The sequence below is a fragment of the Pezoporus occidentalis genome, unplaced genomic scaffold (assembly GCF_034315485.1).
Source record: "Pezoporus occidentalis ecotype Australia unplaced genomic scaffold, CSIRO_AGI_Poc_V1 ctg38, whole genome shotgun sequence".
Lineage (NCBI taxonomy): Eukaryota > Metazoa > Chordata > Aves > Psittaciformes > Psittacidae > Pezoporus > Pezoporus occidentalis.
The window spans coordinates 696,395-713,451 of record NW_026915702.1 but is presented as its reverse complement, the minus strand read 5'-3'; the positions used below and the strand labels follow the sequence as shown (position 1 = coordinate 713,451).

The following is a 17,057-nucleotide window of genomic DNA, read 5'->3' as shown; positions in this document are numbered from 1 at the left end:
TCTGTGATCTTAGCCTGCAATGTGAAATGGAAGTTTAAACAAAAAAACCTTTCTTCAAAAAGTAGGAAAAACAGTCTCCTAATGTGTGTTTGCAGAGTACCTAACACAGCCCTACAGCTGATACAGACACAAAAAGAAACCCTTTAATTCTGTGGCACAGGCCCTCAGGGATTTCCTTTTCTTCACCCTTTGCTGAGTTTCTGTGTGGCTTCCTTGAAGGGAACATGTAACCAGCTAAACCAGAACAAGCCTGGTTCATAAATGTAGTCTGGGATTGGCTAAATTGCAAGTTTAGAAAGAAGAAAAGCCACTAAAGCATTAAATCAATTCTTCTGTTTAAGAGTAAAAGCTTTGAGAGAGTAATTTATTTAGAAATTATTTGGACTGGGGATTTCCATTCATTAGTTGTGCTCTATCATGACAACCTAAGAAGAAAATCAATGAGAACAACCTTTGCGTTGGCTACTTAATAGTTTCTTGTGATAATGTAAGGTCATTACTGCATTCAGCGTGACTAAAATTAGATTGTCAGACTATTATGGAGGAGAGAATACCGCCTCCTATTTTAATGATCATAGGAACACTTTATGGTGTGAGCCATTAACTGCAGAGAGCACAGGTCAAAAGTGCGTCCCTGTACAGCACGTGGGGCCAAGCTTCACATAAAGCCAGAATAGCTATGTGCTGCTTGACTAAGACTGGAAAAGAATGGGGAAAGGGCTTTTCTTTTTCAGCTCAGCTATTTATAGAATCATAGAAACACAGAATCATCTAGGTTGGAAAAGACCTTTAAGATCATCAAGTCCAACCATTTCCCCAGGACTGCCAAATCCACTGCTAAGCCGTGTCACTAAAGGCCTCATCTACACGGTTTGTGAACACTTCCAGGGATGGTGATTCCACCACTTTCCTGGGCAGGCTGTTCCAATGCCTGACTACCCTTGCAGTGAAGACTTTTTCCCTAATACCCAGTCTAAATTTCCCCTGGCACAGCTTGAAGCCATTTCCTCTTATCCTATCACTTGTTCCTTGGGAGAAAAGACCAGCCACCTCCTGTCTCCATCCTTCTTTCAGATAGCTGTAGTTAGAATCTATGAATCTCCACTAACTGCCCTTTCCTTTGGCATTAGCTCTTCCAGCGTTACTGAGAGCAAGTGGTCAGGATTCCCCTTCTATTCACTGCAGAAAAGTAATGCTGCCAGTCTGGGCCACAGGCAGGTTTTCCATGTCCTTTATTTGTACTTAGATGTGAGTCACCTGCTCCATGAAGAACTCCCAACTTTTGCATCCCACAGCTTCCCCTCTCCATGGGTTAGCTTTTGTCTCCCTTGCCAGAGGAGAACCTGCAAAGCATCTTCTTCAGCTAGCTAATATATAGGGAAAAACTGCAAGACATTGAGGCCACACTGTTTGTGTTACACTTGTGCTAGAAACTGTACTAATGCGACAAGGTAACGACAGATAGTGCCCTTGCTCAGCCCAAGATCTACGGCCAAAGGGATGGCAAGGGAAGAGTATTGTACCACTCTTCCCTGGAATACTCCTTCATACCTGGGAACTGGGGGGAAGCCTATTTCCACGCTACAGCCATGTGGCAACGCCAAAATGAGGGACCAGGTGTCCATGTCCTGGTTGAACAGCCAGCCCAATGGAGGGTGCAGCTCTCAGAATATCATCCTGATCTGGCATTAGACCAGTTCCTTTGTCACCAAGTTCCCCATTTCACAAAAGCTGTACAGTTAAACTCATGGCTCCTTGAGCTTTGCAGCCCCTTCAAAAGTATTTCTGTTAAAGATTTAAGACCTTAAATGAGAAAATCTGTGAGTTTAAAGGATTTTTTGTTTCTGTAGTGATTGACTGAAATGAAAAATTGTTTATATGGTTTCTATTATGTGAATGGGTCTTTCTTAAGGTCCATTCAACTCAACACGGGTTCGAGACTGAAGAGGTGTGAGTTGGCTTATTGGTGCAAATACCTTTAAAATACAGATCAATGTGGATCTGCTTTTCAGAAAACTGGACACTCAACAGTAAAGCTGCATAACCAGAACCACCTGGAGGCAAAGGATTCATCGATGTACCACCCTTTACTGAAAGCCCTGATAAAAGAAAACAGAACTACTACATGCAATTGACAACGTGAACCCCGGGCACGAAAATCTATACTCAGTCTGTAACCTAAATGGATGCAGTTTCTTCTTCTAAAAGCAATTATGTATTTGCTATCTACACACCAGTTTAACTGCCAGCATGAGTACAGTCAACAGAGAAAAATGATCTGGCTTCCAGTTCAAACTCTCTGTAGTCACCCAAAAATGTTTGCACCATTATTTGTTAATACACTGATATAAATGCTCAGATGAACAAATCGATGGTGATAATGAAACAAAACCTTTGTATTTCTAAATTGAATTGTGAGGAAATCCAGCTAGACATAAGCATGTATGAATGGTTTAGTACAAGCTGCCTAAATTGGTCCATGAAAACTGTTAGAATTGCTACATGCCTGGGGTTATATGCCCATACTTTTCCTTGTTTTACATGGGATTGTGCTCCATGAATAGTTCTGAAGACAGGAAGACAGCTTGCAGAGCAAAGCCTTCTGTGGCATAATGTCATTGGAGTTTGGCTCCCTGAAAGAACACATTCAGAGGCAGATGCCAGCAACTGCTCACTGCTGCTGCTCTCTACATGCCACACATGCACGCTTGGAAACAAGGAGTTAGGTGACAATCTGCAGTGCAGAAGCCCTCAGTGATGAAAGATTGTAAGTGGTAATTGAGTACAGTGAGCAGTTTGCTCCTGGCAGTGATTTAAGTGACCTTCCTGCTCTGAAGGAGCTTTGGATTTAAGCTCCAAGCAGATGAGAGTAATGAAACTCTTCAACCCCAGAACTCAGTGGCAATTAACTGTGTTATTCAGTACACACAACTGTGTACGTGTGCAACATAAATGTGCAACCTGGTATGCATATGTATATGCATATATTTCTTTTTTACTGATTATATCAACCAGTTTCTCAAGTTCAAATGCAGGGAGAATGAAAAGAACAGGTATTTTCAAAATAAGAAATACCCTGAAGTGAATTATTGTGCTGTGCAAAGTGGCTTCTCAACCCTTTGCTGTACCTGGTAGGGAAACCCAGACATTGCTGTTGAATAAAAATAGAGGTAGACAGTAAGTCCATTGTCAACAAATCAGTCTTGGAGGGAACCGGTGTGTAATGCCATCAGCTGCTGGTGGCTGCTATTTTGGTGATATAAATGCAGCTGGACAGGCTCAGGATAGAATGTCAGGCTTAGTGTGGCTTTTCCTTGCTCTGACAGTGCTTTGTACCTTGGCCTACATGGTTAAATGCTTATTTTTTATGTTGGCTAGGAATGGGTAAGCACGTCTAGTTTCAATCCCCATGCATACTTTGGCTTTCACAGTTCATTTCAGACTTCCTGAGTCCTGTTAAAAGAAATAGAACAGCACTTAAGGGCAAAAAAAAAGAGTTAGGAAAAAGGACAGATTTCAAGAAGGGCGATGCAGTGGGAAATATGGACACTACAATCTTTGGATGCTGAGGTTGAGGATCTTTCAGCGGGGCTTATTTTCTAGCAGTCTGGAGCATCTGTCTTCTAAAAACCAAGCCTCATCTGTGCTGAACAGGGCACGATGCAGAGATTGCACACTAGAGCTGGGTGACTGCATCCCGAGCTGGGTGACTGCATCCCAGCAGCAGAAATGACTGAAGGAGGCCCCAACATGCTGCACGTGCACAACACAACCAGTTAGCCCATACACCCATCCCAGTTAACACAGCCACCCTTACACCTGATCCTGGGAAGTATCACTGCACAGCACTGTCCCAGGCTTGCTCTCAGCCCATACGCTGCAAAAGAGATAGATAAATTTTTGAAGTAGTAATTTCATCTAGAGAAAAAAAATGACTAAAAGTTAAAATATCTTGGAAAGAAACACACAGATGTCTACAGCAGGGGATAAAAAAGGCTTTGGTCCTTTTTGTACACCTACAGATGTCCAGGTTGAGCTTGAAAAGTCCCCAACTCCACATTTATTACTTGTACCTAGCTGAGAGTTGGTACTCTTGTAAAACAGATGCAAAGGCTGCTTAAACTGAACATCTGACTTCTATACGGTAAAATCTGAGATGAGATGGCTTCTATGTAAGTTAAATGTCTGATGATTCTGAACTCACTGGAGTGATCAGTGGGGCTCACAAGTAATTTTGAATGACTGAATCATAGGAAGGTTTGGTTTGGAAGTGCTGGAGGGTCTGTGAGCTGCCCATCCTCTTCTGCATCGTCATAAGCCAGGGCAGCTGTACAGAAATTTAGGTGATTCAAAGCCTCCTTACACTGCTGTTTTCCCCCTTATTTTTCCAGAGAAGATGGAGTGGGGAAGATACAAATCCAGTTGCATTGCTGAATAGAGGTTGTTTCTTACTTTCCAAAGGGGTCAAAAGCACAAACACCGCTAAGGAATAATGGGCAGACCCTTGTGAAAGTTAAGTGTGTTTGCTGACAGGGTACATTGCTAAGGCTTGTGGCAACCCTAGAAGTTAATTTAATGCTTTTTTTTTAAGAAACAAGCCTTTTTTTCCACTTCTTTTTTTTTTTAAGTGGAATAAAGAATTATTTTTGAGGATTAGCTGGGGAATAGGCGCTGGAATAGAGCTCAGGACATCTGAATTCCATTTCCTGCTTTATTTGCTGCAAGATTCTCCCCAAAATCACTTCAGTTCTCTCTCCCCTTGCTTGTCTAGACAGCAGAACACCGAAGGCAAGGGCTGCCTCTCCCTCTGGGTGAAATCTGGTCTGACTGAAATCAATAGCAAAATGCTCACAGGATGCAGCCCCAGCATCACCAAAGGCAATGGCAAAATTCACATCAGCTTCAGTGGGGTCTGAATTTTACCCTATGTGCCTAATTTAACAGGGCCTTTACCTCAGCTGGCGTGTGAGATGCCCCGTAATACAAATAATGGTATTTATAACATACCTCTCACACACACACAGAGCTCTCAGTGTGGGGAACGTGACAAAGAGCAGAGCTTCTGCCCAGCAAAGCTTCCAGCAGCAAGGCACGAATGGATAAATTATAGGAGAAAATAATAGCGACAGGTACCATCTAGGCAAGAGAAAAGCAGCATGTGGTAATTGGAGCTGGAACGCTTCAGCTGTTTTTCAAAAGCTCTCTGAAGGAGGAAAAACAAAGGCTGGGCAAAGCTAGAGAGGCTATTGCAGGCTTGTGGGTGGTAAATAAACTGTCTGGGGCTGTTGAGTCAGGTTTAGCCTTGAGTGAAATATTGCAGGGGTTGAGAAAACTCTCAGCAACAAGGGTTTCTAATGAAAATCTTGACAGACTTTTAATGATAAAAGTGCTCCGGGGGGTTGTAATAAAAAGGTGAAGCTCATAACATTTTGGGCTGTCCTGCCTGCTCAGCGCTTTTGCCCTGACAGATTGAACTTTAGCAGTTCGATTCCCAGCCTGAAGTGTTGCCAGGACAATATCGCCTCCATTCCTCAAACATTTGCTGTGTGGTTTTCAAATACCAGGCAATAGCCAAGGGCAAATGGCATGCAATCCATTTCATCTTTTGTAACACCTCAGACCTCATTGCCATGAGTAGTGAGAAACCTCTTGGTGCTGGGCTCAATGTTGTCTCTTCTCTTGCCAGGGGACACTTGAACTGGCTCCAGCTGGACCGCCGGGTGCTGGAACATGACTTCCCCAAGAAGTCAGGACCGGTTGTTTTGTACTTTTGTGTCAGGTAAGTGCAAGCCCTTCCCATGGGATGCAGCTATGGATAACCTGTTCCCTAGAGGGCAGGAAATGAGGCTGTTGGTTTCTCATGCTGTAGAAAGACCCGTGGACAAACAAACCTTTTAAAGTGGTTTCTTTTGAGCTCTTTGGCTTTGACAACTCTTCTCACGCAAGTGTAAATAAGTAGTAGCCACACTACTACATGACTGCTACACACCCATAGCTGGCCACAGAGAAACCTGGTATGTGGGCAAGATCAGACATTATGTGTTTACATTTTATTTTGGGGGTTTGAACTCCTGGAATGTCCAAGCTGGGTAGGGCTGCAGAACAAAGACTTCTTAAACACTTCCTTGCCAGTGAGCCATCCATCTCCTGTGGATTGTGCCCAGGGTGTGGGTTATGTCAGGAACCAAATTAATCCCAGTATAGCTCTGTTGTATTTGCCTCCTGGACTCAATCATGTAATGAATTACCTGCAAATAGCAAATGATGGCACTTGTGGCAACCAGTTGGCTTCTGCGTGGGCATAGAAGATATTCACAGACAGGACTACAAAGGTTTTAATGAAGGTCATGGCAGTGTGGGGAATTTCTCTCCATCTGGGAATTTTGCAAGGAACTGTTTAGTATTTGAAATCCGCTAGAAGCTGCTCTTGTATACTCCAAGCATTTTTGACTCCATGGGAGATATATTCTTAGAAGACAAATGTGCTGCTGCAGTTTTAAAACACCCAGAGAGAGGCTGGAGGTTAGGATGGCATATGTACAGAATTAAGTTGAGGGCTTTGACTTACTTTTAATGAATAGCTCACGTCTAGAAGTAGCTAGTGCAGTGTTACTGTGTCTTTTCCAGTCAGCTTTTCCGCCCCAGTGTTATATTACATCTGACATCTCACTCATTCATTCCATCCTACCCACAAAAAATGAAGACCTACTTTTGAGTTTCTTCTCCTAAGTTTTTTCCCCCTGCATAGTGATTGTCATTCATTTAACTTCAATTACAAGGAAGGTCTCTCAAGAGAAGAGACTCTTTTTTCTGTTATGACCACATATTTAGTGGTGGAGATATTTTAGGACAAATCAAGGGTGCACAAAGCCTCATGACTGCAGGACTGGCCTGCTCCCTCCCAGAAGAGCTTTTAGTCTACTTTTCGGGTTCTTCAAACCATAAGGGTAGATTCAGCGAGAGATGCACTGAACATTTCCAGTGTATACAATCCAGATCCACCTGTGCTTAGAACTACACAAAACTGTGGGTGCAAAAGACTTTTAGGCAAATTTAAAAGAGAAAAACACTAACTAACTCATTAAGGACATAAGAACATGTAGCTCTGTTACCAAGCATCTTGCCTAGGGACCAAGATTTCCATGCACGGGCAGGGATCCCATGGAAAGCAGGAAAACCTCTGACTGAGGAAGAGCCAAATACAGATTTTAGGAGTGATGAACAAGTAAAAGCTGGTGCTACTGAGCCACTCTCATGTTCATTTTAAAGATCACTCAACAAGCATAAATATTGCCATCTGTATTGTTTTATGAGAGTTGGCAGCACAGTGGAGACAAGTTCTCTCAGGATTTTAGCCAAGAGACAGTCCATCCTACGGATCCAGAAAACAGTAAATGAGTGACCTCTCCTGTTCCAAAATTGCAATCCACGGGGAAATCCATAGGGGAAAAGTCAGTATTCGGCATCTGAAAGGTCAGTGTGTAAAAACAGACTGATTATGGGATTATGCTCTTATTTGTGGTAGTAATGAGTGGATTGTTACACTGAGTTACAAACTGAATTGGATGGGAAGGCCAGATGCCTCAAGCAATATGAATGGGCATTAATTTATCATGGCTTTTCTACTGTGTATTTCCCCTGTTGATGTCAGACACTGGCAAGAAGTTGAAAAAGTTTCCCAGCATGTAAAGAGTTCCCATGTCCGTCCCCAGATCTGCCAGTGGGGAAGAAAGTGGAGAAGAAAGCAATTCCAGCCAGCTGGCTAAAGTTAGAAAGGCCTAACGTATCTGTCACCCAGCAGTTTCAGTTCTGGGTTGGCAGCTAAAGCAGGGGCTGAAGGAAAGGTTGTGAAGAGACCCAATTATGCAGTCCACACCCATACCATAAACTGAATGTTTCCTCTTCCCTGCTGCCATGAGGTAGAAAGCAGAGGTAACTAATGCTGTACCATACCTCATTACAAATGTGCTGGGTGCCCGTGACACCTATTATATCATTGCTAAAGGCTTGCCTGTGTTTGCAGATACCTTTCTTGCATTACCTCTCTCAAGCATCACAGCTGACAAAGATGAAGTTGGTGCTGGGGGTCCTAATTGGTGAGATAGTAACACAAGTGACTGGATGTGCCAGATGTTCATTACAGAGAAATCTGTTTACTGTACCAGGATTTAGTAACCATGTGGGTTTTTCCCTCTAGTTGAAGTAAATGTACAATTCAACCACACTGGGTAATGACTGGAGACATGAAGCTTCAGGCAAGAACAGTAAATTGCAGTTTGTGAAGAGGAGACACTACAGAGGAACCATTTTCACCTTTTATGTGACCATCAGAGTGTTTTTTACTCTTACCATGCCTGCAGCAATGTTGATGGGCAGCATGCCCACCAAGGATGCCACAGTTTTTAGGTTCCTCCAAAAGTACATCTAAAGGGACGCATGTTTTTTTAAGTAAAGGCTTCTTGGAAAAATCATGCTTCTAAGAGGAAGTTTCACAGGCTTTAAGGAATTATCCTCCCTTACTTAAATCTCTGTAGCACTGTTGAAGCTTTGTCTTTTGACACATATTTCCTTGGGGTTGAACATTGATGTCTAGTGTCTTTACTTCAAAGACCAAAAATTTCACAGTGCTGTGTCAAAGAAGGAGGATTTTATTAGTATGAGTTCAGAAGAAATTGTTTCTGCCCTTATATACTTGCACAGCTAACTGAAGCCTCTCTGACTTCAGGTTGACATCTAGTGCTTCTCTGGAAGCTGAGAACAACAGGAATGTAGGAAGCAATCAGAACTGCTTGTGCAGCCCCATGGCTGTTGTCGTGCTGTTGTCATTTTATAAGACTCTGCTAATAATCCATTTACATTGCTTTAGAGCAATACATGAAAGCAAGAGGAGTGCCCTGTGTCTTGCAGGAGTGGTGGGATGTCTGGCAACTGGATGGGAGTGATGTTAGTTCTCATCTTACAACTAGCTTCTGCAGGTGGCTTTCTAAAGCCCTGGTTGCTTGGTTGTTGGTGGAACAGGTTCATCGGCATCTGCCGAGACACAGCTAAAGCCCAGGAGAGTCAAAGGACAGGGAGGAAGGAAGGAAGGATTGCTTGATCAGTTGGTTTTACAGAGGTGTTTTGAGACCAAAAGAGGACAGCAAAACTGTACTGGAAAAGGACAGGAACCTAAGTAAAGTGTGGAGAAACAAAGAGCAAGGAGGTCAGAAGGGTTCAGATAAGTGTTGTTATACTTCTGGCAGGGAGGGAAGCATTTTGCTCTGATTCACACAGCCAGGAGAAGGAAGCCAAAGTTACTCCCTGCACGTAAATCTTTGAGGTGAGAGGACCAGAGCATAGACACTGTTTGTTCATAGAAAGCAAAGTCGACCAGGCTTTGCAGTGAATTCTCATCCTCAAACAATGGCCTTGTGGGATCAGCAATCTTTAGCTAGGGAACCACCAGCATGGGGCTCATCTCTTTCTCTTCTGGGTGCTTGTCATGCTGTTATTTTATATGAACAAGCTTAGCAAATAAAATTCACTTTGCTGGTGGATCTTTTCCCAGGAATGGATATATGTGTTCTGAGGGTAGCTCCACCAGCTGAATAGTGACAACTCATCGCAGAAGTCGTCACGCTAAATCAGAACAGCTCTCACATGGAAAGGCTTTTCTTTCAGAAAAGCTTGGAAAAAATGTGAAATAAATCCTCAATACTCAAATACACTGTGGGGCAGAGTTTGTATCTATGGCCCAGCAGTATTCCCACAAAGGAATGCCTGTGTTCAGCAATGCCTGGCATGTGTTGATATGTGCTGGCTAGGATGGAGTCAGCACGAGAGCCATGGGGGTTCAGGACTCTCAATACTGAGGCCAGAGATTTTGCCAGGTTACCACAGTTACACAAAGTGGCCTTAAATAAGAGACCAGAACTGAAACACAGAGTGAAAAGCTCATGTGTGTCATTGCCCCTTTTGACCTGAAGGAATGTGGCTCTTCATGCACCAGCAGTACTCCAAGTCTGAGGCAGATGTCTTGAAATGGGACTGACCACACCAAGCCCGAGATGTTCACCTGATAGACAGTCCTATATCAGGGCTAATTAGTGCAGCTTCCCTGTATAAACACTGGAAAGAAATAGGCACCCTTCAGAAACAATTCACCTGACTTTTCTCGCAAGTAACAAGCGATAAGAGCAGAGGAAATGGCCTCAAGCTGCGCCAGGGAAGGTTTAGATTGGATATTAGGAAAAATGTGTTCACTGCAAGGGTTGTCAAGCACTGTAACAGGCTGCCCAGGGAAGTGGCAGTCACCATCCCAAGAGGTATTTAAACGACGTAGAGATGGGACACTTGGGGACATGGTTTATTGGTGGATTTGGCAGTGTTGGGGCAACGGCTGGACTCTTAAAGGTCTTTTCCAACCCAAACAGTTCTGTGATTCTACTTCATATTTTAGATGACTGCTTCAGAATTCGGTAAGTTTCTGTCTAAGATATCTACATCTCTTCTCTGACCTCAGACCTCTGCTCAGATGTAGGCATCTACGTTGTAGCTACCTCTTTACACCTGATGAATCCCCTCTGTGCACATCAAAGGCAGCCTATAAATTCAGATTATGATTTCAGACAGGGCTGGTACAGCCAGGGCTGAGGAGGCATTTCCCGTCCAAGGCTTTGCCTGACTACCTGGATGGAACTGGACCAGAGTTCAGCTGCTAATGAGGCTTTATGCTATTTTAGTTTCCCAGCCCTCCTTTATAGCCAGACTTTAAACCAGTATTCCATCAGAAAATGACTAATGTTAAAAATAACAGAAGCAGGAGATCATTTGGAAGCAGCTGACTCTGGAAGGGAGACAGTGGTTCCTAATATGGATTGTTGGTAGAGCTAGATGGACCTTACAACTTGTTGATGAAATACACATTGGCCAGAAGACACGTAAGGGGTGCAGAGTAATGACATCCTGCTCCCAGCTCACCATGTTTGTGTGTGCCACTCATTTCCACTCAGCTTCACTTCTTTCCAAGAAATTAGATTAGGGGATGGTGATGACAACAGCCTGCTGCAGCAGGAAGAGCAGAGTAGAGCCACACTAAATTAACCAGAGCAATTTATTCGTCTTGCACATAATGGGATGTGTTTCTCCATCCACAGTTTTCCCCACCAGACAGGGGTATGTGGCACTCCACTGCTTTGCTCCAGGCAGGGAATGAGGAATCGCCAGCTTCTCATTCTCCCCTCTGAGGAGGGAGAAAGAGCAGCCTTCTCGCTGCCCACAGTGTGAGATGAGGGTTTACAGGAACTGGGGAGAGAGGCCAAAGTCGATTATCAAATACATTCATTTTGCAGCCAGGGGAGAGGGAGAGAAGTGGCAGAGTTTGCTCTCACCCATGGATATGCTTCATCTCACCTGCTAGCACCCAGGAGAAAATGCTGGGGGAAAATCATATATACACAAATTGCTCTGCTCTTCTCTTGTCAGCTGCAGACCCCTCTCCAAAGGGGAACTGCAAGAACAGTCCCACTTTATAGTGGAGCTTGATCACTCCAGGGAAGTTCAGGGCACTGACCTGAAATGTTTCAGCACCTCACGGTGCTCCATCCTCATCCTTGTGGCTGGCCATCTCTTTGCTGAGCTCCTTCCAGCTCCCTCACCCTCTCTCACTTACCAGTACTGAGCCAGTAACTCCTCACACCAAGCTCCCAGTCAATTTATGCTACATGTAAGGGGAGACAAAAACCCATCTGCTACTCACATTATATCTGTACAGCTCCATGTACTTCTGGGGTGCTGTAGAAATAGAAACAACAACAAAAAAATCAGAACATTAAACCTGAGTTTTAATCAATCCAGTCCAACCAAGCTGCTTTCAGGGGTTAACACAGTCTGGCAAAACTGTGCCATAACCCAGCTGTCTGTGTACAGCGTGTGTTTTGCCGGTTGGTGTAGGTTAAGCAGGAAGATCCCAAAAGCCAGCATCCCTGCACACCCCCTCCTCCCAGCCAGCCCCAGTGTATAAATACAGCTGCTCAGACCTTGTTTGTGCTGGAAGACAATTTATTGCAGCCTTCTCAGGGTGGCCCCCTGCTCTGTTCACCCGGGAGAAGGTGTAATAAATTGCCTGCGGGGAGGCTTTGCTCCTCAGAGTCTCTTTAGAGATATGAGAAACTTCTGTCCAGTTGGAAGATTTACTTGTGTGAAAACTGACCTTTGCTTGATGAAGGGAACTAATGGGGCTCTGCTACTTAGCACACAGCTCTGAGCTAAGCCATCCATTACACACACATCTTAATAGCAGTCTGGCTCTTGAGTCCCATAACATCATTTCTGTTTTCTGCTTAACTAGGAATGTATTTGTATAAGTGAGCTGCGTTTAGGGAAGGGGAGAAGTTGGTTTTGCTTTCCATTCAGTCACTCAAGGGAGGAAAAAGCAGCATTCTGAAAATGTATTGGTTTGAGCCACATTTTGAATGTGTTGATGCTGGCAGCATTGTCTTGTCTAATTTGGGGAAGCATTTAGAGAGCATGATAGGTACTATGCAGAAATGATGGATGCTGTCAGTGTAGGATTTGTACCTAATTTGGATCAAGCAGCACTAGCTATGTCAGTGCCTACACACAAATTCTCTGACTGGGTCAAAGCCATGCAAGACATTCTTTCCATTTTTACTTCAATTTGTGCATTTGCACCTTACACCAGTGGGTGCGATTTGCTGTCATCAGAGAAGCAAGCAGAAAGGTCTATGAGGGGTCCCATCACTGTGGCATCAAAGGAGTAGAGCCAGTGAGTAAGTAACCCCCATGATGGCTTTCACTGCCAAATCATACCTTCCTGTGCTGCTAACAACATGGTGGACTGGATGGAGGGACTTCTAAACTGGTTTAAGATCCTCAAATGAAAGGTGCTCTACAAATACTGAAGGATGGTATTAGACAAGACACTGTACCCATCGAGTTACCTCTAATAGCCAACATGTCACTCTTGGTAAAGGATCAAAGAGCAGGTGCTCAGGAGGGTGTGGGGAAATTCTCCTGATGACTGAGGAGGGAGAGGAGGAGAGGAAGGTAGCATGCTGCTGTGATCCAGTCACTGCGCTTGCCTCACACTTGGCACAGGCAACCACATCGCTCCAGGCCAGGAGGAGATGCAACAGTCATTTTGTACAATGATGCACTTCTCTGGCAAGCTCAGCTCCACAGGACATTTCAGGGTGCAGTGGTTTGTGGAATATATTGACCTGGCTTGATGCTTTTATGGCTTGGTCAGGCCTGGTTCCCCAGCTGGTGAGAGGACAGGGGACTCCTTGCACTGAGGTCAGTGCCTTTCCAGATGGTGCTTGATGCTGTAACCAAACATCAGGGAGGAATGTCTCTGTATTGCCACCTTGATTCCTTCCCTTCTCTGTGTCAATACTGGAGCAGTTTGCAGTTTGTGAAAACTCTCAGGATGTACAGCCTGGAAGAGAGGAAGAGAGCTGGTCTCTATATATTCCTAAGCAGATGTCTTAGTATTTTGTATATGGAGAAGCTGAGGCATAGAAACACATGGTTTCCCAGGAGTTCTGTGGGCCAGCCTCTTACAAACACTGAGTAAAATGGACGGGCTGTGGGTAAAGGTACAGCTTCACCTTTATATGGTACAGTATAGTACCGTTCGTGGGAAAGAGAGAGGGAACAGGCTCAGGTGAAACAATATCCACAGCTTTTCTTTTATTGTTAGCTGTAATTCCCTGTCTTCCTGGAATTACATTCACCTCTAGTTTTGTGGCTTCTTTGCAATAAGGTAAAAGTTGGCATAGTTCTCTCTTCCTTGTCCTGTCCCCTGTATACCAATCCCAGGTGCTGGGTGAGGGCAGCCTGAACATGGCACAAGTACAGGGGACAGGGCATGGGATCAGAATCAAAATAAATGCAGAAGGTGAGGTAAACAAAGCTTTCTTAGCATGGCTTATTCTCATTCCTGGCTGATAACCTAACAGGCCAACTATTTAGGATGACCACTGTCTGCTTTAAGTGTCAGCACATGAAAGTGTGCACCCATGACTATTAGCAAACAGAGCTGGAACATAAAAGGAGCTCTGCAGCCTGAGCTGCTCAGAATACTCATTTAGCATGAGACACTGGACATAATGACATCTACATTTAAGTCCATTATACCGATACATGTAATTTTTCTTCTCCTGGTTAGCAAATTGCCTCATATTTTTCAAATTATCCTCTGAGGTTTTGAATGACATGGTGAGGGATAATGAGCCAGACCCCAGGATGGATGAGGCACAAAAGGGGTCTTCTCCCTTATCCATCGCTTTGTAATAAAGAAGTAAAAGGCAGCTGGGAAGGACATGGGAGACACCCCTGCCCATTTCAATCCTTTCTCCTGTGTCTAAGTGCATTTCCCACCTAAAGCAGGAGAAAATATTGGGGAATGTGACTCCCCACCAAAACAAAATCCTTCTTCTTCATTCTGACTTTGCCCATGAAATCCGATTTTCCCCTTTATTTTCCTTTTTCATGGGAAAAATAATGTTTTCACCAGGGGAAAGAAGAGCCTCTTGGGATTGTTATTCTGGAATTTTTCCCATTTCCTAGTCTTAATAGGCTGAAGAGGGTTGTTTTGCTTCCCTGCATAGAAGCAGTATCACAGGGCTGGGGCGAAGGTACCCCCCTTGCCAATATTGAGCCCCCAGCTCCTGCCCTTTGGAAAAGGCAGGAACTCACCCAAAAATTCATTGCCACAGTGTTATCAGTCACAGTCACCTTGATCAGCATCAAACACCCTCAGTGCCATCCTTGGCCTCCCCATCACTGCCAGGTACTGCTCACCTCTGTTTTGCACCATAGCACTAGAATGGGAGTTTTGGAGTGCTTCTTTTTGGTGAAAAAAAAAATGGTTGTGTTGTTGGATAAAAGCCTTTTGGACCAGCTGGGTCCTACCAGAGTCAAACTTCACAAGAAGTAGGATGATATCACTGCCCCAGGACAGATATACACCTGAAGCAGACAAGACGTCCATTTGCTGTGGCTATGTTTTGAAACATCATTATGCTGAAGATCACAGTGAAATAGTTTTAACATTTGGCAGGTTCTGCCTTCAAATAAACTCATAGGTTGTGATCTCAAATGCTATGACAGTATATTTGCACAGTCAGGAAAGAGACGGCTCAGAGCCTGGTCCCTGGTAGCTGATTGATGGCCAAGTTCAGGCTGATGAGGTATGTCTGGGGCTGGGTGTTAGAAGCAATGTTCATCATTTTTTATTTGACAGTTTCTTTTGGTGATTAAGCACCTTCACAACACTGCTAAATTAGCCCATCTGCACACACACACAACTGGGCTTACATAAGGGGCTGGCAGTAGCAGCAAGGGATTCTCCATGTCCTAAAGAACCAGTTATCAAACTGGTGAGTCCAAGGCATAGTCAGGCATTTACCCTGTTGCAGTTCAGAAGTAGGCCTGCGTATAACACAAGGGAGAGATTACAGTAGTGCCAGCTTCCCATCACCCAAGGATCGGGATTTTCCACAGCTGCTTCTCACAGGCACCTCTGTATAAATGTCTGTGCTTGGCTGGTTACAATGGGAATTGCCATTCATCACGGCAGGAGGGGGCTTAAGCTGTCTCAGAGCAAGTTGTCAGTTAAGCAACGCTTAATATAGAGCAGTACAAGACATGGCTTCACAGCTAAAAAGCCTTAAACATTTCAGATGTAGCATCTTCCAAGCTACCTTCTGCAGTACTCATTATTATTTTCCTACTGCTGAGATCCCTACATCCTGAGATGCCCAGCCAAGACAGGCACTTTGTGTTCATTATCCAGTGTAATATTCACTGGTCTATTTAATTAAAGCTTAGAAAATGTACTTGATGAATTAGAAGTTACCGGGTGTGGGAAGGGAGGGGGAATGCAGAAATAGATTAACATTGGCTGATCTTTTCAACTGTTTAAAAAATTATTTCTTTGGGTTTTACACTCACAAAGCCTTGTGGGGTGTTCCCCCTTCTCACGGGTACCTCATTTCTCATAGCAGCAGTTGCTGACTACCAAGGAGCCTCTCTTGTAGGAGCTGCTTGAGGCTGTGTTGCAAGAGGTCTAGCAGAGCTGAAGTGTCAGACACATTGCACTGCCTGTTTCTCCTTCCAGCCCATCCATTATTCCCTGGATCTATCAACTTCACACCACATGGAGGAATGCTGCTCTCAGGGGAGTCCTCAACGGAAATCTGAGAGTTGCCCCTTAAAACTGATCAGCTTGAAACATGCTGCAAGAAAGGGCTTAAAAGCTTAACAGGCAAAACAGGCAGAGGAAGGCAGTTGAGGGAGGAGTATTTCCCAAACACAGCCCAACAGCCCCAAGCAGCTAAATGATTTTCTGAAGGTCATCAAGGAAACCTGTGTCCGAGTCAGGAATTCAACCCAGATTTTTTTGCTTGGTTCATTGCCTTAGCAGCTGGATGCTTCTGCCTGCCTCCTTAGTCACTGACATTGGCGATTGTGAAGTGCTGTTTCCTTTCCTTAAGAAGGGGAACTAACAGGAAGAGGTCTGACAGACAGTCAGGATCAGTGCATAGAATGTGTCTTTCCCTTCCCCCTTCTGTGAATTCAGGGGAGCCTGCTCCAGTTCGGGTTTTCCAAGCTTGCCACACAGAAAATCCCACAGGAGTTCTCTGCAAATCTGTTTTAAGTAGCACCATTTCCCTGGTGGACATGGTTTGCATTTGTCTGGGTGCATGTGTGCGAGCCGGTAGCTCCCCAGCACACTCTTCATTCTGGGGATCACTTGAGAACTGGGCTTTCTTTGTGAAGATGGAGAATTATGTGCAGGCTCTGTGCTCTGAGAGACTCAATCTTGTACAGAAAATGATCTGTTCATGTGTGTCTATGTGGAAAGCCTTGGGAAAGATCCTAGCAGCCATAAGAAATGCAATATTGCCCTCTAGTGATGGTGAGGATGCTCTCGTTTGATCTGAGGAAACAAAAAGCTTTCTGGGATTAAAAACTGAAATAAATGTTCCTGTTTTCTTCTGACCGGGAATTAAAGATCCTACTGTGACAACTTGGAGAGCGCTGGTAGTGAT

At 44.3% G+C, this 17,057-nt stretch overlaps 1 protein-coding gene across 6 annotated transcripts in view; it reads left to right on the top strand.

Moving 5' to 3' along the window:
• The window catches only part of FRMD4A (FERM domain containing 4A), a 380,907-nt gene that overhangs the window by 283,417 nt on the left and 80,433 nt on the right, over positions 1–17,057 (top strand). For all 6 annotated transcript variants that reach the window (XM_062631904.1, XM_062631905.1, XM_062631903.1 and 3 more), the window contains one exon: positions 5,687–5,779. In XM_062631904.1, coding sequence (XP_062487888.1) covers positions 5,687–5,779 — 93 coding nt within the window. The remainder of the gene's footprint in view (positions 1–5,686; positions 5,780–17,057) is intronic.